The following is a 25,283-nucleotide window of genomic DNA, read 5'->3' on the forward strand; positions in this document are numbered from 1 at the left end:
TGGTTGCATATTTTCCATGACCCTTATAAGTGGATGGCTGAATATTCACCTTAATTTAGTTACGTAAATGGATTAAATACAGGATGTAGACTCGGAGTCAGACTTGGGTTGTTTTTAACCGACTCCGCGACCCTGTCCAAAACCAAATACATTATAGAAAAATGTTTGGCACGCGAGTTGTTGGTATTTTAAAATTATTCATAAACTGGCACACTGTATACGAAAGGTTGCCGACCCCTGTCTTGGAGTATGTTAAAAAGCACAATTTTGCGTTAACCATCATTACTTAAAAATGGAGACTTTGAAACGCGCACGACAGTCACCATTATACCTTCTTTTAAGAATCTGCTTCAGTTAAACCAAGTGTGGATGTTACACCAACATCGGATATTAGCGCAGAGACCGAACAGCGAGGAACATACTGCGTATAAGGGAGTCGCACCGGAACCGGAACTTTATGAACCGGTTTTGGGTCAATTTTTTCCGAACCGTAGCCGAACCGGAACTGAACCGAATAATTTGAAAGAACATGAACCTTAACCGAACCCAAACCTGTTAACAAAAGCGGTTCACTTCAGCATGACGTCACAACTTGTATTTTAAATAGTCGAGTTATGCCATGTTTAAAATTTTATGAACAAATTTAAATGTTGATTAAAAAAACGTTGATTTTTTTTGTTTTTTAGATATTTCAATAATGAGTAGCTGTTTTTTTAATACGTAACGTAACCTTGATTGAATGACTATGGTGGCCCATGACTGCCATCCTATTTTTTTTTTCAATTTAACAAAAAACAAAAAAAAAATATAAATATAATAAAAAAAAAAAAAAAAAAAAAAAATTCGACGTGGCCCAGGTCTGCCATTCCCATACAAAACGCATTACGGTCGGACCATCACTGCCAATCATAGAATACCTTCTATTGTGTGCTGTTTAAGTTCCAAGCCAGCGCATGGAGGTTTGCCACTTAAAGTCTTTTAGGCCTTCTGGTGGGATTTACCAAAGGGAAGTTGGCAGCTCGAAATTCTTTGCGTAATATCTCCGGAAGTAAACGAGATATCGATTAGAAATTTTTACACATCACTCAAAGCAACCTAACTTAGCCAGCAATCAGACTTTTTTTTTAAAAAAGACATAAAAATATTCATATTTATGAATATTAATATTCAGTAATATTCGTCCCTTAAATTAAAATGTGCCCTAAGTGACTTACATAGGGTGATAGCTACGAGTCTACTCCTTCAACGTGAAAGTTTCAAATTTTGTCAAAACGTTTATAGGCTGCATCACTTAAGCAACCTGGCCGATCTTTCAATCAGGCTTTATCAAAAGCTTGACAAGTTGTTATCAGGTTTAAGTTGGTTTTGCGCGGTCCGCCCTATAGCTGACATCACCGCGAATATAGCGATGACAAAAAAAACAAAAGTCGCTATGTCTTTTAATCTTATCGATGGTATCGGTTACTCGATGCGGTCACAAGGTAATCCCAAAATATAAAAATTATGAAAAATATTAATATTCAATATTAATATTCGTCATAAATGACAAGATGAAAAAATTTCCGCACCGTTTAATTAACAAATTGTTGTAGACCTTGATTGCACCTTTCCAGTGATACCACACTCGATGCCACTAGTATGGGGCATAAGGGTTTAAATCGACGATAACCGATATTAATATTCATAACATATCGCGATAATTTTTAAACGTCTGTAGCATCCTCAATTCAAGATGGAATCGAACGAAATTTCGCCACGGCGCTTTAGACTATCCTACCTGGCCAAAGAAAGAAAAATTTTCAAAAATTCAAAGATTAAAAAATTCCATATTTATCACTGAATATGAACAATATCGCGATTTTTGCTCCCAGCAAAACACCCCCCAAAAAAGATTAAATTTTCAATTCCGCACCGTTTAATTAACAAATTGTTGTAGACCTTGATCGCACCTTTCCAGTGATACCACACTCGATGCCACTAGTATGGGGCATAAGGGTTTAAATCGACGATAACCGATATTAATATTCATAACATATCGCGATCATTTTTAAACGTCTGTAGCATCCTCAATTCGAGATGGAATCGAGCGAAATTTCGCCACGGCGCTTTAGACTATCCTACCTGGCCAAAGAAAGAAAAATTTTCAAAAAATTCAAAGATTAAAAAATTCCATATTTATCACTGAATATGAACAATATCGCGATTTTTGCTCCCAGCAAAGCACCCCCCAAAAAAGACCGGAGATATTACGCAAAGAATTTCGAGCTGCCAACTTCCCTTTGGTAAATCCCACCAGAAGGCCTAAAAGACTAAGTGGCAAACCTCCGTGCGCTGGCTTGGAACTTAAACAGCACACAATAGAAAGTATTGTATGATTGGCAGTGATGGTCCGACCGTAATGCGTTTTATATGGTGACTTCTTTTTTAAATTTTTTTTTTTTTTTTTTTATTTTTTTTTTTTTTTTTGTTAAATTGAAAAAAATAACTCGACGTTTTTTTAGCGAGAAAAAAAAGAAAGAAGGTTTAACTTAGCGTTGTCAATCAACGATTACACACTTGCTAATCAATCTAAACAAATAACGAAAGAGAAAAACTTCCAGCGTTTACGGTCGACCAAACAAAATACGAAAAACGACGTTTTGCGCTCGATTTTGGTTTCGCATTAGATTAAGACGCGTGACCCAATTACTTAAAAAGCATGCCGCTTCGAAAAGTTTGTTAAACCATGACAAAAACGAACAAAATACGATAATATCACTTACAAAAAAGGGTTAAGAACTCCCACCCCCTGGATACGCCACTGGGGGCAATGGATAAAGTATAATATTTTCAACCTTTATAAGTACTACCGGTATATATATAAAATACATTACACAAATAATACTAATAATCGCATTTTGAAATTCCAGGGGGGGGGGTATAGCCGTATAATAATTGGCTTATCCCAATTTTACTACAATGTATTCGATTAAAGCAGCTTAAGTCAACAAGTTGCATAAATGATTTAAATCGGGAGTCACCAAACTACAGCCAAATGCTGCCCGCCAGGGAAATGCTTTTTCGGCCTTTCATGGTAGCCACAAAAACCAGAATCATTTCCTAGTATATATCTTGAGTGCTGCATAAAGTGATACCGGGATTGTTGTTTCCCTTTAAGTCTTACCGGTACTCATAGTGCTTTTTTATTTATTTCACCCACAAAAAAGGACCCCAATGATATTTGTGATCCACGCGAAACTTCCAAGAGATTAGGGGTGTCTAAAATTTCGTATCGGATCACCCGACGCCAATTAAAGGTATCAGTACTCGTCAGGGGCCCAAGGCGTTTGCCTAGGGGGCTGCAGCCCCAGGCCCACCAAAAAATGGGCCTACCACCATCAAGTTAAATTATAAGATCAATCGACGTTATCTTTGTTAAAAAAAACTGTAAAGGTATAGCCTAATCTAGAGATCAGTCACCTCTGGTGTTATATTTTCTAAATATAAGACAAGAGATGAAGAAACACAAAAGTGTTTCGGAAAAGAAAAAATCTAGAAAGGAAGCAGAAAAGAACTAAAAAAAGTTGTTGCAGAATCGAAAAAGGTGACTGAGTTTTTTCATGGAAAATAAGCGAAATACTGTACATAATCCGAAATTAGATCCAATAATGATGTGAACCTGCTTTGAGTCTTTTTTCAGTAATTGTATTAAAGAACAATTTGTTACCGGTTAAGAATTTACTGCTGCCAAGTGGGACGTTTAGAGTTTTAAAATCCTTATGCCGATTATTTTACTTGGCATTACCTGTGATAAATTCAATCAGCATCACTACTTATTTTGCCGTGAAGAACTGAATTACGAAAATATGAAACGCGATTTGGTTGTGTTCACCATTTTTAATACCGTGAAACGAGGTGATTCGGGACTAGCGGGTGAATAGGGACAAAAACGGCATAAGTTTTTATGTTGTTGAAAAGTAAGTGTGTACTTTGTTTTTTTTTTGTAATTTTTCTTTTGTTGTGCACATACTATTAGATATACTAGCTGTATATAGTGCATTTAAATCGAGTAAAGAACAGATTTTATCTTGCCTTGGTAAAATTTACTGTGGTAAGTATTTTTGTGAAAAATATGATGTGGTCAAAACTTTGTCTCTGTTTATGGTTGCATCCGTTAGCTCTGCTCTGTTAAAAAAAGATTTTGTAAAATAATAGACAGCGATAAAGTTATCAACAGCTTTGCTTTATCTAAAGCTAGAAAACATGTTAATTGGTCTGTTTGATAAGCGAATAAAACAATGCTATTTCATGTTAATTCTGGTTGGAACAATAAAAAGAATAAAAATGAATAGGGCTCCCATTGCTACCATTTACCCCCAGGTTTATAAAAACCTTAATCCGCCCCTGGTAATCGTACGGTACTATAAGAATTAAATTATCGTTGTCGATCAGATACCAAATATATAGGAATTTAACCATATCCAAAGCAGTAAGTTTCCATGAAAGACAAATTTATTTAAAAAAAATTAGTGAAATAACAACGAAAGGTAACTAAACTTTTTCATCTATATCTAGGAAAATAACATAAGTTCAAAGTACCAGGAAAGTGTCTTGGAAGGTTTTATATCGTATCTTATGGCAAAACGATTTATTAGAAATATCCGGTATTAGTATCAGGACAAAATGTGCTGTATCGGTCATCCCTACTATGGCGATCCTTATGGTATTTGTGGTCCTAGCAAACCATGCCATCCTGTATAATTTAGGCCTTAAGATGTACATCATTTTAGATTTTTTTATAATTTAAAAAATAATATATACCCATATCCTACGTAAACTTTTAAACCTATTTTTTTTCTATTATTTATTTTTACGTTGCATAATTTACATGGTAACACTTTTTGTTGGGTATCAGTCATCTAAAATCCAAATTATCTTGATAAAGCCATTATTTTAGGTAATACGAACATCGATGTGTTCAAGGCATCACATATACGTCTAAATGAAAAGTTTCATAAGCACAGTTTCGCACCAGCTAGACAGGGAACAGGAATTTTAAATATTACTTGAATCATGACGTCGTCTCTTAAAATGTAAATTGACCCTTAAACAAAAATCCTAGTTCTGCCCCTGCAATTGATATAACTTTTATGCAAAGCTTAAAACGATTTTAAATCATTTTTGATTTTATCCACTTATGGAAATGCGAGCACTCGGTATGACCTTTGCTCTTAAGTCAAATTAACGCATTTTCAATATTTTCAAACGAAAACTTTTAAAGTAACACATTTTCTATTTCTTGGTTGCAGTTATTGATGGAATTGGGGTAAAAATGTTACTAAATACTATGGCATGGCAAATAATTATTTTAGATTGATCCTAGTGCAACACACAACCAAAGTAGGTTTCCCTTATTGGCGGCCAAATATGCTTACAAATTTGCTTTAATAGAACAATATTTCATTAAATGCAACAATAAGCTGTCTATTTAAAACAGGTTCCTCTGGCAATATATATTACATTCTGCCAACGTTTCGGCTTACTATCCGGCAAGCCTTCGTCAGGGACTGACACACAAAGCCAACAAGACACATATATATTGCCAGAGGAACCTGTTTTAAATATACTATGCCTGGTAGCAACAGCATATTTAATAAGCTGTCTTTAACTTTGCTCGTTCAATTAAGAATTATTCGCAAATACTGGATTTTGTTTCGCAAAACACCAAACTTTCTTTTTGCAAACTTGAATCTGTGACCAAGAAGCAGCAAAAGAGTACATAACACTGCAAGGTTTGTGCCTAATAGTTTACTCCAGGTCCTTTGTGCTGAGCAGACCCTCCTAAATCGTGCTTTAAATACTAAAACAGGCAATAGAATTCCAGTAAAACATGAAAAAAATTTTCCAATTACTCGTTTCATGTTGGCAAAAAACTTAGCTTTTTAACGGTTTGGAAAAAAAAATTATCCTAATTTATATTTATTTTGAATACATTTCGTCATTTTTACCAATAAATTATTAGACACTCTTTAAAACTATATTTCAGAACAAAAATAAATAAAATTTCTGTAAATATTTTAAAATTAACAACCCGCCAAGAACGTCATAAACCGAGTGATCTCTAGCGCCATGAGTGTTTACTTATTGCTGAATCACCTTTGACCCCAACAAAAATATCCCGGATGTGGTGGAGGTAACAACAGCCGCCATCTTAACGGAAGAGATGAAAAATGGTTATTGTATTTTACCTGATTTTTCAATCAATCTTGGTTGTTTTGACATTAAAAAAAGATTGTGGAAGTATGAATGTCATGGTTTTATTTTCTTGAAAAGTTGACGGTAAAGGATTGAATTTATATGGAATATTTTGCCACTAGTGTTAAATGTTGTGATATTTGCCGGTTACGAATGTTAATATTTCGGATTTAATTCGTAAATTGAAAAATTACTCCGTTACTTGGTAGCAACTAGCAGGAAAAGTTATATTTAAGGTATTTATTTTGTTATTTTTAAATTAGGTTTAGTCAAGTTTAAACTATAACGTTCGTTATGTCTCAAAGATATAAGCCAGTCTGGTGGATAGACAAGGTACAGTAGACAATTCCTTAAGGCTTTTTGTTGTTTTACAATGAATAAAAAAACTGACGCTGGTCTACAATCCCACCACAACCAACAATATAATTTAGGTTAGGGTGCGGGTTTGGGTAGGTCCAGCTCCCAAATGCTAACCTCTGTACCCTAACCCAAATATTGTGCGTTGATTTAATAATGGTTTGAATGCTTCAAACTTAAATTTGCACTACTGTACAACAATATGCATAATTACGGCTCTGGTCTAGAATCCTACCATAACGCACATTATCTGGGTTCCAGATCGGAAAGTTTCGATTTTGCGCGGGGGAGACGATTTTGCAGCTTGAAGTTGCGCGGCTGTAGTAACATTTCTGCCCAAATTTGCGCGGCTGTAATAACGTTATTTGTAAAATTTGGACGGCTGAAAATGGAGTATTATACTGAAAACCGTTAGCGTGATGAAAGTTTTGCGTGTTTCAGCGATTCTTCGCGGCTGACCGCATTTAACGTTGATTTTAAATAAAATGCGCGGCTGTGAATTTATTGCTAAAGCCGTTTATCGAACTTAATTTTTGCACTACTGTAAGTGTCTTTAGCAATAAAATCTTATTGTAATTTTGCAGATCCAGTTACAAGCAGTGCGAATTTCGAAGTTTGTAAACGGGCAACTAGCCTCTTTCTAAAATAATGTTCAAAAAAAACGGTTGACTAATGGTTTTGTTACTTACACGGAAAGCATTATAAAAGTATGGCAAGTGCACCAGCGAGTTTTTTTAACCTTTTAAAAGTGCACCCCCCGAAAAAATATATTAACTTCACCCGTAAAATGCTTGTGAGGCATATGTTTACAGTGTCGGAAAATGCCAAAGTTCATCCGGAAATGTGAAAGTGCACACGAGGTGCACTTTTTTAACCTTTGTTACACCAGTTCACCCAGATTTTTTTGAGAGATCTTATCGGGATCTGACATTCTTTCCAGACTGGAGCATAGATAGAAAACTGTACTCTGTACCAATATAAATATACAGTATTTTACAAAAAGATTTCCCATTGTTTTAGAAGGCTTAGTATTCCAAGTTTCTTCTATGGATGTCCTAGACATCCCAAACTCGACATCTTTGGTTGAGGCTATGTTGCATATATACCTGTCATGGGTCATGTAGATATTGTGCTTCACTGTTATTGAAGCAAGGGCCTTCTTGCAATAAATGTGCATATTTTAGAAAGTAAATAAGATAGTGAAATACAGGCTGTTTAATTTTGGCTCTTTATTCATTGCTACATGATAAAGATTTTGTGCCATAATGTGTAATTTTAGTTAAGCGTAGCAATATTGAGATGATTTAGTTTTTTAATATTTATTAATAAATAATTTTTCATTCCACAGCCTTAAAATATTGAATAATTTTTTTGTGTGTATTTGTTTTTTCAGTGTGTATATTCTCTAAATTTTATGATGTACATTTATTTTGATAATGGTGAATGGTTAAGTGTACAATGTTGAAGCACCATGATTGCATGCAATTTTGTATACTGAACTGTTTCTCCTGAAGCAAGTAATATCAGGTATGTATGCATATACCTTATTTTTTTAACAATATGAACATAAATTTTCAAAAATAAGATTTGAAACTTGTTTTAACTCAAATAGCAAGTTATCTTTCCTTTAGGAATTACACCAATTGATATTTTGCTTGCTCGCCAATGCAAGTGCTGATTGACACACACTCATCCTGATTGGCGAGTGCCTTAAGCAAAAACTTGGTGTTTAGATCGTACAATTATACAGGATTGTGAAATTACAAAAAATATTTAAACAAGCATATAGGACTTGGTAAAACGTCCTACACATTCAATAGTTTGGTAAACAATCAAGGCCTGCTGTACAACAACTATGAAAACATATTGAAATAGAAAATGGTTAAATCATTTAGAGAAAAAACATTTTGTAGGACCAAAATTTACAACCGTTAGGATAACACTTTGCTAATTGTTATTTTGTCAGGGGTTTTGCAAATTTTGGCATCTGTGCACAGAAGTAGACATGAAAATTAGGACATGACAGTAACTCATGTCCTAATATGCAGATTAAGTATTTACGCTATGCATGAAAAACATTGTTATTATATATTTGGTTTTCGTTGGCAAAACTTTAAACTTTTAAGGACATAATATATCGGGCAAGTAAAAAGATTCACATATAGTCAAGCGGGGTAAAAAAACAATTTTAACTAACTTGTCTGTCTAACTATTGAGCTTATGGGTCTACCTTCCACCTTCCAACCACATAAAGGATTTTTAATTTTATTATAAAATAAATAAAATATTTTACAAAATCTGGTGTTTTTTTTACCCTGATAAAAGGGCAAAAAAAATAATGCCGGGGTAAAAAAAAACAAGTGTACATTAGGACCATTTATAATGATTTATAGAAGCAGGTTTGACTTTATTTGAAGTAAATAGACTAAAAATGCTCTTTCAAAGCCACAACAACACAAATTTCATGAATACTTTTAATGGAAAGAGAATTTGAGTAAACAAAAAACATTTTTTATGATTACATTATGGTACCCCGAATTTGCACCTGTTTAAAATATTTTTAGCAACTAATTTCTCCCTGGTAAATTAAAACTGTGCCTTTCAACAGTTAGCACTGGTCCTCAGTGGTATTTCTACGTCCCAGAAGAAGTAAATTACCTCAACAACATGAGTTTTTAGATTTGTGGGCCAGTCCGAGGAAAACCTGGAATTATTAGCTTTTTCTTATTTTTTATGAAGAAAATTGCTAAGTTGCCTTTATTTCATCCTCATCATTACAAAAAACATTCATATCTTTTCCCTATGTTATGGGACAAAGTCTACCTCTGTGATCTGCACTTGTTTAGGTTTTGGGCCACTTAATATGTTTACTAAAAATAAATTTTCTACTTTTTCTACTAAGGTAAATTTATAGAAGTTTAACATCTCAAGCTAATTACTTTCCTACTGTTAAGGCACATTTTGATCAATTAACCTGAAGAGAATAACCCTAGAAGTTTCAATTTAATCGTATTTTGCCTGTTTGAGCATAATATTACCTTCATGTGGTATTGATTTGGATCGCGATACACTTTGTTGAAAATATCGGGTATCGGTATCAGAATAAAATTTCAAGTCCCTATTTATGACTGATTAATTTCTTCAAATGTTTCACTTTCTTTTGGCACTAATGTTACCTGATATTCATTCATTTTGGTGTAAAGCTTTAAATTTTCTGAATAAAACTAAAAAGTTTGGTTATTTTACCCAAAGTACATGCCTGTTAGTTGTCTACCTTAGTGTTTTTAGCACATGGCCTACAAATAAGCCTCATTATGTAGCTTTGGTATTGGTACATATTGGCTAGGCATATTTAGTTTATTTTTTAAACCTAAAAATTACAAAATAAAATTATATTACCATAGAATCGATCGGGGTAAAAAAAATATATCTATCGAAAAAACTAAAGCAGCTAGGAAAGTAAGGTATTTTTTTTTAATAGATCAGTTTTATGACACAACACAGAATAAAGGCCTTTGCCACAAACTTGGTTGTATAGGAATTACCACTGTTGTAATGACTTAAGTCAATGACTTGACTTAAGTGCACTTAAGTCACTGTTTTTTAATGACTTGACTTGACTTAAGTCTTTTGGGCAAAATGACTTGACTTGACTTAAGTCTTTTGGGCAAATGACTTGACTTAACTTAAGTCTTTTGGGCAAATGACTTAGGTTAAAATAAATTGTTTTAATTAGGCAATTATTTATAAAATTGCGTTATTTATCCCAATCTTTGCACGTGAAACAATTTGCTTGTAATATGTTGCTTTTGTGTTATTTTTTTGCTTGAGTTGCTAATACTCGGAAGAGTTTGCCGGTTTTCATAATTTCAAGTTTTATTTTTTTTTGACAAGGGCTGGACTTGAAGTTGACTTGCTCTAACTATGACTTGACTGGGACTTGACTTGGGCAACCGATGGCTTGGACTGGGACTTGACTTGTTATTTATTCAAAAAGACTTGACTTGGACTTAAGTTATTTTACGAATGACTTGACTGGGACTTAAGTCATTTCAAAATGACTTGTTTACAACACTGTGAATTACACAAACGTTTCTAATGGTCTTACAAACCTTTTTAAGATACGAATTTAACAACTGTTGTTTAAACCAGCATAACTTTACTCCAAAAAAAAAATTAAAATGGTTGAGGGCTTATTGGTTAGGCCAAGAATGTATTTTTTACCAGAAAAGGAAATTAAAAAAAAGTGTATATACTTTAGGTGTGGTGACATTGTTTTTTTTTACCCCAACTTTAGCAAAATTTATTTTTACCCCAAGTGACTATACTGCTCGCATTTGTAGTCCCAATTTAAAAGAAATTGCGCTTTGTGTAGTTTTTAAGTCTCTGGATGCACACCATGCATAGCGCTTTTAAGATGAATAGATTTTCTTATAACAGACAAAAACATATTATTATTGAAAAAAATGTATTTATATAATAACAGTTATTGGTGCGTGTATAGTTTAGATCCATTGCTTGTGTTTTTACAAACTCACTGTGTTTTGGACCACAAAACAGACCACTACATGAAGTGGTGTATCCAGGGGGGTTTTGGGGGTTCGAAGCCCCCCTTTTTGTAAGTGACATTATCATTTTTGTTGTGGTTTCCTTCACCGTCTGAAGCTGCTTGTTTTTTAATGTAATTGACCACGAGTCTTAAACTAATGCGAAACCAAAATCAAACGCAAAATGCGGTTTTTCGTTTCTTGTTAGGTCGACCGAAACGCAGGATATTTTTCTCTTTCGCATTTCGTTATTTGTTCGGGTTGGCTGATCAGCAAGTGTGTGTTCGACAATCAGCAGCAAAAGGCGGTGCTGATTTTTTTTGCTGTTTGCTGTAGGGGGGCCGTATAGCGTATAGGCCCGCCGCCTCTTTGACAAACTATACACGAGTCCATTTCAAATACTTTTTGGCCATTTACCTACGTAAGTGCGAAAAATTTACGCGCAATGTAATAAAAACTTGCAAGAAATTTAAACAATATGTCGTTATACCAAAAAAAGAATCGCGTTCGTTCTGGTCACAAGCATTTTTGACCTAAATTCTTCGGTTTTTGGTTGCGCCCCTAAACTTAAATTATGTGATAATAAACAATAATAAACAAAGTTTTCTCACTTAACAACGTGCTTCACACTACCGTAACTTTTTCAAACTGGCAACAAAATTAATTTCTGCCAATTGTAGTGTGTATATGTTATTACATCTTTGAACCGCAAGGTATTTTGTAAATTGAATCTTGGAAAAATACAAATTTTCCCCCCAAAAAATTTTTTTTTTCTTAAATTTTTTTTTCACCAATTTCTTCAGTTTTCTAGCTGATTCTTCGGCCGACAGTCGCCGTGTCGCCAGCATTCTGCCATACTGACGTGCTGTATATACTACATTTTATTATGTTATATACACAAATACATCCAGCCTTTTTTATGGTCCAGTATATGCGCAAAGCGCCAAAACTATCAAACACAAAATTCCCAAAAGAATGGTCAGGGCTTTTTTTATCTTGCACAAGACCTTTTTTCAGCTTTTTCTAACTTGCTAAAGACGTGGCAGTTGACTTGGCAACGTCACTGCTAGTTATTTATTATAACAACTTAAAGACATCACATATATGTATTTTTTTGACTTCTGGGGAAATATTGGAATTCACCCAACTTGAAAATTTTATGTAAGTTACTAGATGCAAAAATTAAAGCCAGAATTTACAAAATATTTGGGACTTGTTTTTATTTACATAAAGTTAAACTATTTATTTGAATAAAACTACTTTTTATTTGCATGTGGCTCAAATAAAACCCATTTTAGCACTTTTTAAATCATATGTATCTCAAATGTAAGTAATTTATGCTCTTTTAGTCCATGCGTAGCTCCAATAAAACTAATTTGGGCAATTTTTTATCCATATGGAGAGCTCAAATAAAAGTAATTTGAACTTTTTTTTATCCGTAAAGATATCACAAACAAAACTAATTCGGGAACTTATTTCTTAGCTGCATCAATGGAAATTTTAGATATTATATTTGATTATTTTTGCAAAATAGTGAATTGTGTTATCAGGAACAGTGCTTTGCAGATTATTTACTGTACTTTAATAAAATATAAATATTGTTTACCAGTTATGATTTTTGTTACGTTATTTCCAAATTAAAATAAGTAAGAACATTTGAGGGCACATATCACAGTTAAAACCCCTGACCTTGAGTTAAACAAATAGGTTGTGGAATAGGCTGCCAGCAATGCAAAATGCAACTAATAATTTAATTTCTTTCAAGAAGTATAAAATTTAGTATTTTAAATTTAAATCGACTCTTGTCGATATAATATTTTATTTTTATACTAGCTTATGTTTATTCTTTAAGGTATCCACCATGGCTGATGGATCCCCACCAACTAAAAGGCAAAAGACATCAGGTATTTGGTGTTATAAATCTAAATCAAAAAAATAGAATTGAATTACTATAGGTCAATAAAATCGCTTGGTTTTAAAATTTGGTAGTGGATCACAAACATTTTTTTATTACAGTTTTCCCTTTGGTGTTTGTGTAAAAACTGTATTTACATTCTTAAAACTGTCTAGACCAGTTTCATAGTTTTATCGCAAGATGCTACATCAAGTTATTCTGGTTGTTTTCTTATTTAAATAAACCTCATTATTCATTTTAGATGTCTATGGATTGGAAAACGAACTTCCAGATGACCTTATCTTTGGATCATCAGCACCTGCTCCAGACAGTTCAGCAACCAGCGTATCTGCTAATGCAACCAATGCATTACCACAGCCTTTGTCCCAGCCGGCACCCTTGCCTTCAGGCACAGCAGACAGCACAATGATGCCAGCTCCATCTCAAACTCATAATCACAAACAACTCACTCAACTCTTGCAATCTGGTAGAAATTCCCCCAACTATTCTGGTGGTACACCATCGCCTGGTAACGTAGTTACCAACAGCCCCCATCCACCCAGACAAGTGTCACAGCCTCAACCAAGCCCTGCTTCCATGTCATTAAGTTCCATGCACAGTCCAACTGCTAATATCAACAATATTAAATCACCGGTAAATTCATCTTTACCAGGTTCCTTGCCTCGTCCATCTGGCAACCTCCGAACGACACCATCACCAAGAGTGCAACCTTCCCTGGCAATGTCACCTGCCACTAATTCCCCGATGGTGCATGCCGCTGGTATGTCATCGGCTGCAACATTTAATAACAGGAACACTGTTGGGCAGCAACAACTAAATCAAATGAACCAGAAAAATATGGGTCAAGTTACTGGGTCTGCGCAACTTATGATGAATGGACCCATTCCCCATCCACAAATGTCCACACATTCTGGAATGCAAAACATGAATGTTTTGAATAGAAATACGGTTCAGCAAATGGCCCCTGTGTCTTTGCCAGCTGGTGTCCAGAACAACATACCAATACAAAATAGTTACATGAGAAATTCTCAATCTATACCAATGAAGGTAAGTGTCATTTAAATCAAATAACTAGTGGCAACAGTTTTCTCAAATAACTGAATTGCTGCTATTTTGTAGCCCACTATGAACTTCCAGAGGCCAAGTAACATGCAAAACATGCAAATGCCTATGAACAACAATAACATGATTGGAAATAGTAACGTTATGCAGACCACAAACATGCAGGTAAATTTACCGCTTTTTGTTTATTTTACTATATTAATCAAAGAAAAAATTGTTCTCGGTGTACACAAAATATTTTTAATTGTAGAGGATGATGAACCAGCAGGGAAACATCTTGGAAGAAGTAATGAATGTGCCAATGGATGGAATGCAGCGGCAACAACCTCAGATGACTTATACACAGGTTAAACCGAACAACATGCAGCAGTTCATTGGTAACATGCAGCAAACTCCCCTGCATGGAAACATGGTATGACTGTTTGTTCTTTTTATTTACATGGTTAGGTATAACTGGGTAGATTAGAAACAAATTTATTATAAAAGAAACATTGTAGCCAGTTCTAAATGTTAAACAGACCATAATTTTGCATGCTTAAGCCATGTTTTGTGGAATGTGTAATGTTAATCTACAAGTTTATATGGAATTAAACTGGTCGGATTTAGAATTATAAAATTATTAGATTGTGTAGATCAGGGGTCAACTAACTACAGCCTGCAGGCCAGGTGTCGCCTGTAGAATTACTTTTTCTTTCGGACCATGACATATTGCCTTAATCGATATTACCTCACTATAATTTTGATTTAGAAAATATTTGTATCTGCCTCAGGATCATTCGGACTTTCAGTTAACGGCCCTTTTATAACCCCTGGTGTAGATCATTTTTCACCTGTTTATTGTTAACATAAATGTTCTCTTTAGATGCCAGGTCAGAGTATAAACAATTCAACCATTGGTCAAATGCCACAAAATAACCAAATAATGATGCAGCATCCACAACATCGTGTTAACCAAGTTGCATCAATGGTAATTTTTTATATTTTTGTCAAATTTTATGTGTTGGTTTATAAGACCCCTTAAGCTTTTTTAAAAGAAAGACAGTTTTCAACAATATTTTCAATAAGGAAAACTAAAAAATCCTTCTTAATACAATTATTACTAAAGTGGGTAGTGCAAAGGTGACAATCCCAATAGACACTCTTTATCATAATGCTAGAATTTAGTGAACAAACAAACCATCTACATAATAAAAGAGAAAGTTTGTGACATGTATGTGTGTGTGTGGCAAGATGTTCGCCCAATGTTACGTCACACTCAATGCGATTTACAACATGGTACAATGTTACCACTTTCAACATGTTACAATGTGATTTTATCATTTACCAGGATTGTGTTTAAGCATGTATCCCAGGCCCCAGCGTTATTATATTTGTGTTCCATCACAATGGTCCCAGGCCCCAGTGTTAGTTAATTTAATATAGGTATATTGAGAAGTTTTTGTGGACCCCCTGACAACGTTTTATGTTTTTTAAAATCATCAGCTATAGCATGCGGCTTCAGCAAGCTTATACAATGCTGGTAACATGTGAATTAGTGATTAAAAATGGTCACAGTGTGTTGGACGGAGACAAAGAATTAGATCTCTAGAGCCACACAAATAAGTCACATATTAAATATGCGATTCCGCTTTTACATTAATGTCGCTTTCACACAGGCTGTGGGGTGATACTCTGATTGTGGGGAAGCATTAGGTTAACCGACTTTAGACACGCGATATTACATGGTTTGAAACACATCACATGATTTGAAATTTCTATTTAGCGACACTCAGTTCAAATGTTTAGGCATAAGCAAATTTGTTATGACATTTAAAAACATATGCTTTCATTATTTATGTCTTTTACTAAAATCTTACGAATAACCGGTAAATATTCTATTTCACCTGGGCAACGTATGGGTATTTCGTCTAGTGATATATATTGGACTACACAACCTACACAATGTTGGCGAGAATATTTACCAGTTAGTACAGGGTTGTTACTAAGCAAAAATTTACACTCGCCAGCCAGGCGAGCGGCTATTAATCTGCACTCGCCTGGTCGAAATAACACTCGCCAAAAATGTGGGCACGCCGTTTGCAAATTTACGTCCTTGCGCGGTCATTTTGTGGGTTATTGTTTACCTGTCTTGTAGTTTCGATACGTAAATGTTAGTATAGCTTTATATGATATGTCAGTATCCTGATAAAGATGTTTTGTATAGCATGTCCAAACGTCGATCAATTTTATTATACTGCTGGATGAACAACACTTTGTTATATATTTGCATTTAAACTTATTGTTACAAAAAACTGCAGCAATTGCTCTTACTGTCCTAATACAAACAATTAAATAAATACAAAAAAGTAGAATTTTTATCCTGGGTACATCGCAATTCAAATAAACTTTCCCAAAGGCTTCAACAACTAGGTTAAACATTTAAAAATTAACAACTATTTGCCACTGCCGCAATGACGTCTTTGATTGTTTGCAGTTAAACTTTTTTTTTTTAAACGGGACCAAGAGTCTTTATTACGATCATACAGTGGGGCAAAGGGTCTTTATTACAAGCTTCGAACGTGACTTCGATTAACCTTATTATTTGTGTAGTGTTGAATGTATTTGCGTCTTAGTGTTTAGGGAAATAACTGGCGCTAAGTTATATTTCGCTTAGTAGTGGTGCTTAACACAAGTTGTCCTACACCAACTAATTAAATTTCTCGCCGAAGGCACTTGCCAGTCGGGCGAGTCGGTATCAGCACGTCGTTGTGTCAATCAGCACTCGCCAGGAGCGATTTGTACTCGCATTGGCGGCATTGGCGAGCGGGCGAGTGCTTAAGCCCAACCCTGTAGTATAAAAATGTATTGCTTTGCATCTCATTAGGGAGTATTAATAGTGGATCGCAGTAAATTGTGGTAGTAACGCAAGCTAAGGTGACAAAAAACAAATTTTGCCAAGCGGTCTTGGTTAAAACCCTGAACCTCACTAGTCAAGTCAAGGGGTGTCTATATTTTCTTGGTATTAACTTTAGCCATCCAAAACACCAAACTTTGCAACTAAACAGATAACATTTATAACACTGGGGAACACAATTTTTGTTGACTTCGATCTAACAATTGTTTTTGACTAACTTTTGGGCGCTGAATCCAAAAATGACATCAGTTTTTGTCTATCACGTCAAGTTTTTGAGATAGACACCCACCACTTTTTTCATAACCCATGAAAAGTACAACATTTAAGACATCTGCGTTTATTGTATAAAACGCTTTGATAAGAAATACAAGCAACCAAAAGTAATTCAATTGTTTTCAAATAAACATTTTGCTTTATTCTGTTCCTTAAACGGATATTGCTTCTGCAGGACAAATAAAGTGCGAGTTTTAGGGCAAACAATTACGCTTGTAGGGGTAGCTTTTGCTGGCATGTTTAAGCTGTGGACAGTCTCGCGTAATATTCCAGCAATAGTCAGCCAGCATATGTAAGTCCCTATTTCCCTGATCTTTCCTCCATACCCTTCATATCTTGGTGGAATCTTTCTCCTTGCTCATCGCTGACTGCACCAAGGTTTTTCGGGAAAGCAAGATGGCTATGCAGCAAAATGCTTCTGTATGCTCATGTTGCAGCCGAGTTCTTTGTAACTTTCCAATAGCTTCTGAACAATTTGTACATAATTCTCCGTCTTTGTATTCCCAAGGAATCCCTTGATAATGTTTTTTAATGATAACCGCGTATTTTCTGCCAAATCGTTCATCTTTGATGAGTTGCCGAGTTTGTGGACCATCAAATACACCAGCCCAAATTTTTTGTATTGACAGGCCAGGAAAAGCCAAAACGGGGTAATTGAAACAGTTGCTTTCAGTTGACACTTTTGCTTCATCGAATTGCTTCATAAGGCCGAGCTTTATGTGCATCTCTGTCAGCAAGTGGCTCATGTAAAATATTGGGATCACCAGGTTTTAGGTCAGATCTTGGATGTTCATCTCCACCAAGTGCTGATCTCAAGCTCTTCTGTCCCACATAGACAAAGAGTAGGGATACTTTGTGTATCGATGTTACTCACCAAGCACATATGATCCAATTGCACTTGTGATGTTGGAACAATTTAATGACTCTTTTTATGTTTCCGGATTCTTCACAAAGACTAACTGAATGTGCAATTTAATTAGTTCATTAGCTTCGATTTTTTGTTTATATTTGATAAGGCTTCTCTGCTTTCTGTTCTTAATTCCATATGAATATATTTCTTAAATCTTTTAAATTTTATGAAACTACAGCGAGGCAGCACATGTTTTGAGTCGGCGTAGCTTTTCAAACGTATATCGACCTAAATCGATGCCTGTGCGTTTTTCTTTTAATAATTCAGTTGACTCTTCTTGTATATGACTTAATATATGATTACCTTGTGCATTTCTATTATGTATGGAAAAGCAATACGGCCAAATTCGTGAAAAGTAGCATATTTTTGATGTATGCTGTAGAGCAAAAACTTGACGTGGTTGGACAAAACTGGCGGCATTTTTGAAATCAGCACACTGGAATTACCCTAAATCAAGTGCAAAATCAAACTCAACAAATTTTTTTTTGCAAAATTGTTCCCCAGTGTAATTTCACAAGTGTTTTATTAAATCAGTAAGCATAGAAATCTCAACTTGCGAGATTTTAGCTAGCCGAAAAAAGCAATTAATCAGCTAAACAAGCCATTTTGTGTCCAAACATCTTTTTAGGTGTGACAATATAGCAGTTATACAGACAAAAAAAATGTATCTTTATCAAAATGATCTGGACTCGCATGCAGGGGCGTATCCAGAAATCTGAAAAGAAGGGCCCGAATTTTTAACTTACGGAATTCCCCCGTTTTCCATCTGATGTAGTGAATTATAACGTAATAAAATAAGAAAAATCCTAATCTAAAATAGCCGATTAAACAGAGAAAGTGAACCCTTGGACGCAGAGTTAACAAGTTTTATGTATGGACTACAAAAAATTACTTGCACACCCTTTGCCACCTGCAAAAAAACAAGATCATTTTTTCCCTATAACATAGAATTTACGAATTGACTTAAAACTAAAAATTTTGCCATGTTTTACTAAGCAATGTTTATATTGATATGAAAATACTGCTTGTAAAACCTATTGCAATCTGCACAGCTGGGTTTGGTGCTCATCCTATTGGTGTGGCATACTTGCCAATTCCAAGTTGGTTGCTGTGGCATGTTGATGGGCCTTTGTAACTAAGTTGTACACGCAATGTTTAAATTAACTCAAAAATATGAATAAAATAAAAAAAAAACAGTTTTTTAAAACTATTTGCACTGAATTCAATTTACAGAAATTGTTTTAATATTGTTTTTAGATTACTAATTTATTATTTATTTGCAGCCACCTGGAGCCCAGCAAGTTGGCCAACAGGTTAATCGCATTCAGTCCAATGCTGGCCCAAGTATGGTCGACCCTGAAAAGAGAAAACTTATCCAGCATCAACTATTCTTGTTGCTACATGCTAACAAGTGTTTGAAAGAAGTGAGACTTTTTATTCATTGATTAGTTAATTATGTTGCATTTCCCTAAATGTTTGGTTGTTGTTCAGTCGAATGGTGAGACTACTACTTGTACTGTGCCCCACTGCCGTACTATGAAGGGTGTCCTTCAGCATATGAATACCTGTACAGAGGGAAAACAATGCCAAAGTAAGTCTTCTTGTTTTAAATTTTGTAATGAATTTTAAAATCTAAAAATAGGGACTTGATGTAATAAAGAAAATCTGGGTAACTAACTATAGTAAACAATATATTGTATATATTGGTATAGGTCAGGGGTTATTTACCTTTTTTCCCTTATTACCGATTTCTGTCCAGATCAAAGTCCCATTACCCAAAGTATAATTTTATTAGCTAGGCTAGCGGATACATGAAAAAATCTTAATATTCTGTCACATAAAAACAAAATACGTAAAACCGGCGACAAAAATGATTACTATGACGAAACAAGCACTGTGCTTGTGAGATAAAGCAACTCTACCACTTACAGCTGTGACATTGTTTGTTACATCAAAATTCTAAATATTCTGGTTCAGCTGATTACCCACCTGTTATCCTGAAATTACCCATAGGTTAAGAACCGCTGGTATAGGTGAAAATAAACTTCAGGCAAACAGCCCCATTGTATAATATTAATGGTTAAGAAAAGCAACTGATATAACATGCATGACTTTGTAGCTATCTTGGAAATTGTTTATTGGATGCCGTTTTTTAATTTTTTTACCAGAAAATACCAAAATATCTGATAGCATTAATACAGGATTTGACGGGAAAGGTGTCCTTTCAGAAACTTATACTCTTACCTTGTAATGTTTTATTACAACAGTGGCGCACTGTGCATCATCAAGACAAATAATTTCTCATTGGAAACAATGCAAGCGGGAAGACTGCTCTGTGTGTTTTCCACTTAAGCAGAACCAAGGAAACAGTGCCAACAATCAAGTAACTGCTCCTGCTAATGTTGCACCAAAACATCAAAACTTTACCACGGTGAACTCTGCAATGCCCACAAGCCGATTTGTGGGTGGGTTATTTTTATGATTTTTTGTGCTAAATTGTTTATTGTGGCTTGGAATTTTAAATGCCTAATATATATTCTACAGATATAATATTTCTGTGCATTCAATTACCTTTTAAATTAGGTCCAGGGGATCACTTACAGCAGCAACAGCAACAACAGCAACAACAGCAACAACAGCAACAGCAACAACAGCAACAACAACAGCAGCAGCAACAACAGCAGCAGCAACAGCAACACCAACAACAGCAGCAGCACCTACAACAGCAACAACAACAGCAACAGCAACAACAACAACAACAACAGCAACAACAACAACAACACCAACAGGTGAACAACATCAACAACCAGTCTGCTCGGATGGGTGTTCCCCAGCAAGATTCTAATGCTGATCAGTCCTGGCAGACGAACAAAGCTACCACGACTATGTCCCTTGATACCAACAAGGTTCAAGAAGTCCTTGGCTTGAATAGTGCATGGAAACCAGCTAAGCCAGGTAAATATATATTTTGGTCTATTAAAAAAGTAATCTGCGGTAGTTTTCCCTTTGTAATAGAAATATTGTGATAAGTGTCAAAAACAAAACGTTTAATTTTTTTGTTGGTAAGTTGCTATATGTCAGCTACCTTGGGCCCAGCAGTAATATATATTCATTTTGGTTTAAGGTAAACATTATGGTTTAGAGACGCAAAGCGCACACATGCTTTGAAACGTTTAGTGTGCAATCGTTAACTTCAGGCGAAAAACTAAAACAAGGCTGCGAAATATGTGTGAGTGACTTACCTTCAATACTGAATGAAGATCAGTTTCCCGGGTGTTAATATGCACGGTTAGCACAGCATGTGCGCCAAGTTGTGTGCCAGTCAGCTGAAATACACGCTGATTTTGGGGGAATTGTGAATTGCACACTAAACACGTGGTCTTAGAATATGCTTATACAAATGCATAATAATTTTGTGTTAACTATCATAAAGTGAAAAGCGACTTTAAAATGCACACCACTATCACCATTTTGCTACATTTTAAGAATCTGCTTCAGTTAAATAAATACCGTTGTTACATAGGATATTAGCGCAGGCATCAAACAGAGAGGAACGTAAGCTGCGCCTATCTCGGCATTTTTTAGTGAGAAATAAATAAATAACTTAGCGGTGTCAGTTATCTAATACACACTTGCTAATCAGCCTAAACAAATATTGAAAGGGAAAAAATATCCTGTGGTTACAAGTGACCAAACCAGAAACGAAAAAAAGACGTTGTGATTTTGGTTTCGCCTTAGCTTAAGATGCGTAACCCAATAAGATTAAAAACATTGCCGCTCCGGACAGTTTGTTAAACCCTGACAAAACGAATAAAAAAACGATAATATTCACCAAAAAGGGGGTCCAACCCAAACCCCTAGATAAGCCACTGGGTGGTGGTATTATAACATTTAATTTTCCCAGTTATTTTTTCCCAATCAATTTAAAAATGTTTGTTAGCCAGACATATACCATCATTATGTGCTTTGGTATTTCTCAGGCACAGTCTGGTAAGCATACCCACCCGGGGACGTATCTAGAAATATAAGGCGGAAGGAGGTCCTCTTTATGCTAAAAATCCCCACTAACCTCCCCGATACGCCTCTGCATTCACCTACTAATGATTACACCAGGGGTCGGCAACCCCTGGCACGCAAGATGATTTTTCAGGGCACGCCAAATGATTCGGCAGTGTTCATGTCACAAATTAGTGTCTTGCAACTGTTCTATTAACATTATTTTTTGTGGGCGTTAAACTTGTTGTTTACGACTAACCAGGGCTGCGGAGTTGGTTAAAAGTAACCCGAATCGGACTCCGACCAAAAAAATAAAACCTAGTCTGACTCCGTTCAAATGTGTGATTTTGTCTAGTCTCTAGCCGACCCTGACTCTACAGCCTGTATTCCGCCAATTTACGTAACTAAATACGGTGGATATTAAGTAATCCACTCATAGGGTTGTATAGTTCATTTACTCACAATACATGGTTGGAACATATTCCACCTTAACAATTTCCAGTTGGCGGCCATATCAGTTTAAATATTTAGTAGTGCACATGCGCATTTTGGACTTGGGACTCAAGTAGTTTTACGTGGTCTTACTCAAGTTCCGAGTCCGACTCCATCAAAACAAACAGACTCCTTAAGTCCCGAGTCCGACTCCGCAGCCTTGCGACTAACCATTTGTATTACTTCACAATGCCCTAAATGTGGCGTGATGTTTACTGCGCTGAAGCAGGACATTCTACATTAAAAGTAAGCACGTGTGTTTTTGTGTGACTAAGTGAGAAACCAAGCTAAATGCGAACTGATCAAGTAAGACTACCCGATTCCGATGTGTGCTCATGTGCAGTACCAAATTTCTAAACTGATAGGCTGCAAACTGTAAATTGTTAAGGTGGAATAGAATATAGTGACATATTTTTCCATGAGCTCTGAGTGGATTGCTGAATATCCATCTTAATTTAGTTAAGTAAATGGGTGAAATACAGGCTGGAGAGCCTAAGCCGGACGCGAACTCAATTAAATTGTGCATTTGGCCGGACTCAGACTCGGGTTATTTTTAACCGACTCCAGAGCCCTGGTTGCCAGTGCAAAACCAAACGTGTTCGGTACGCGAGTTGTTCAAATTTTAATATTATTCATAAACTGGTACACTGTGTACAAAAGGTTGCTGACCCCTGGATTATACATTGATTTTACCAACTAAGCCTCTTTTTTTTCTTGGGCACATCAATAAATATGTTCAGGAGGTTAAAATGTTTGTGTGGCCATGACCAACTGGCTGAAAACCACTCTAGTATAGTATTAGCCTAAAGCGGTTTATTTTATCTCTTATTCTTTGTTATTGCAGAAAACAATCTAATGCTTGGAACTGGTCAGGGAGCTATGGGTGGAAGTTCCATGGGCACTGCTCTGCAGAATCCTAACTCAATAAAAACTTCAACATCAAGGTGGGATTTTTATTAAAAAACAACATTTTAGATTCCTTTAAAACTAAATTAAGTGATTGAGTCTCATTAACAAACAGTCAAGTGTGTATGTCATTATGCTTTTTTTTTTTCGTTTTTGCCAACTTAAGAACCCTTTACTTTTTGACATTTGTGTTGCAATCAGTTTTACAAAAGTGTATTTTTTTGTTTGAGCTGGCAATGACATAATTTGGAATCGGATTGAATTGCGATAATAATCTTTGTCCAAAATATTGGGTATCGATATCGGACATTATTTTCAAAATACATGTTTTTTGCCAAAAGTTTGATAGCTTTGTTCCCAATCATGTTAAGATTGTTGTAGTTTTGCACTATACAGTAAATATCAGCTGCCATAGTCTTGCAATTAAAAATTACTCTTATGACAGAGTTGCATTCTTCTGTGGGATGTTAACAGATTTATTTTTTGTGTTTTGTTTTCTACATTATTTTGCCACTATTGAAAGTTTATTTTTCAATAATATTTTTTACTATTTAAAGTGTATTTTAAGTTATATATTTGGGAAGTTATAAATATATAAAGTTTTACAACATGGAAACTTTGTGGTGTGCATTATGTCATTAAAATGATTTATATTTTGTGTTTCTTAAACCATGGAAATTTGTGTGTAGTACATATTTTTGTCTTTTTAAGATTATATAAAACTTTAGTTATGGCAATAACATTTTTTACATAATGGCCCATTTTTTACATAAAAACAAATTCAAAAACAAGTTAAGAATGTGGTCTTAATGTTTGCTTTTTGCATTTTAGTGGAGTAGCAGATATGGGACAAATGAATCAACCTGTTGTTCCCCTTGAATGGCACAGCCAGGTCAAAGATGAACTTCGAAATTACCTGGTTCAAAAACTGTAAGTTTAAAAACATAATCCAAATTGTTTTGTAATACTGATTAGTCCCTAAAAAATGTGCTTTTGTTCACCAACAAAAATGTTATTCCTAGTGTGCAAAACATCTTTCCTGCACCAGAGGCGATTTCAATGAGTGATAGTCGGATGGTTAAATTGCTAACATTTGCTCGCAAGGTTGAAGGGACGATGTATGAACAAGCAGGTTCCCGGGTACGCAAAACATGCCGCATCAGATGTATCCAAAATAACCCATAAATTACATCATATTTATCTTGAAAAAACTAAAACAAACTTTACTTTAAATTTCTTTATAAAACATTCACATATAGATGATTGTAAAAATCGTGATTCAAGGTTTAAAAATTTTCAAATATTTTTGTTGTTAGGAGGAGTATTATCACTTGCTTGCTGAGAAGATTTACAAGATCCAAAAAGAGCTTGAGGAAAAAAGAATTAAGAAAACTACCTCCAACACTCCTGGGGGAATGCCGATAGGTATCCCAAAATTTTACTTTCTTTGTGCCTTACAAGTTAAACTAAAATCATTTTAATTCCTGATTTGGTCAATCTGAACTGATGATTCACAAACCAAGTGATATGGACAGACTTTGCACCAATGTTCCAGCTAAGCGCATTTTTTTCGCAAAATTTTAGTCACTTGTGCACTTTTTTTCACAGAAGTGCGCAAGCAAAAAAAAATTAAAAAGTTGTATTTTTTCTAAAATTCGACCTCCAGTCGTCTCCTAAAGCCCAGATTATCACTATTTT

General features: G+C 35.1%; 1 protein-coding gene across 1 annotated transcript in view; it reads left to right on the forward strand.

The window, feature by feature from the left end:
• The first annotated feature begins 7,675 nt into the window (after positions 1–7,675).
• Positions 7,676–25,283, forward strand: part of LOC146136594 (histone lysine acetyltransferase CREBBP-like) — a 29,291-nt gene continuing 11,683 nt past the window's right edge. Inside the window, exons 1-14 of the mRNA XM_083396371.1 lie at positions 7,676–8,118; positions 12,991–13,042; positions 13,295–14,100; positions 14,173–14,280; positions 14,366–14,527; positions 14,978–15,082; positions 19,475–19,615; positions 19,683–19,782; positions 20,459–20,656; positions 20,775–21,146; positions 23,524–23,623; positions 24,417–24,515; positions 24,608–24,725; positions 24,902–25,010. Of these exons, the coding sequence (XP_083252497.1) occupies positions 13,000–13,042; positions 13,295–14,100; positions 14,173–14,280; positions 14,366–14,527; positions 14,978–15,082; positions 19,475–19,615; positions 19,683–19,782; positions 20,459–20,656; positions 20,775–21,146; positions 23,524–23,623; positions 24,417–24,515; positions 24,608–24,725; positions 24,902–25,010 (2,461 nt within the window). The 5' untranslated portion in view covers positions 7,676–8,118; positions 12,991–12,999. The remainder of the gene's footprint in view (positions 8,119–12,990; positions 13,043–13,294; positions 14,101–14,172; positions 14,281–14,365; positions 14,528–14,977; positions 15,083–19,474; positions 19,616–19,682; positions 19,783–20,458; positions 20,657–20,774; positions 21,147–23,523; positions 23,624–24,416; positions 24,516–24,607; positions 24,726–24,901; positions 25,011–25,283) is intronic.

This window comes from Ascidiella aspersa, chromosome 8 (genome assembly GCF_963924565.1).
Source record: "Ascidiella aspersa chromosome 8, kaAscAspe10.2, whole genome shotgun sequence".
Taxonomy (NCBI): Eukaryota; Metazoa; Chordata; class Ascidiacea; order Phlebobranchia; family Ascidiidae; genus Ascidiella; species Ascidiella aspersa.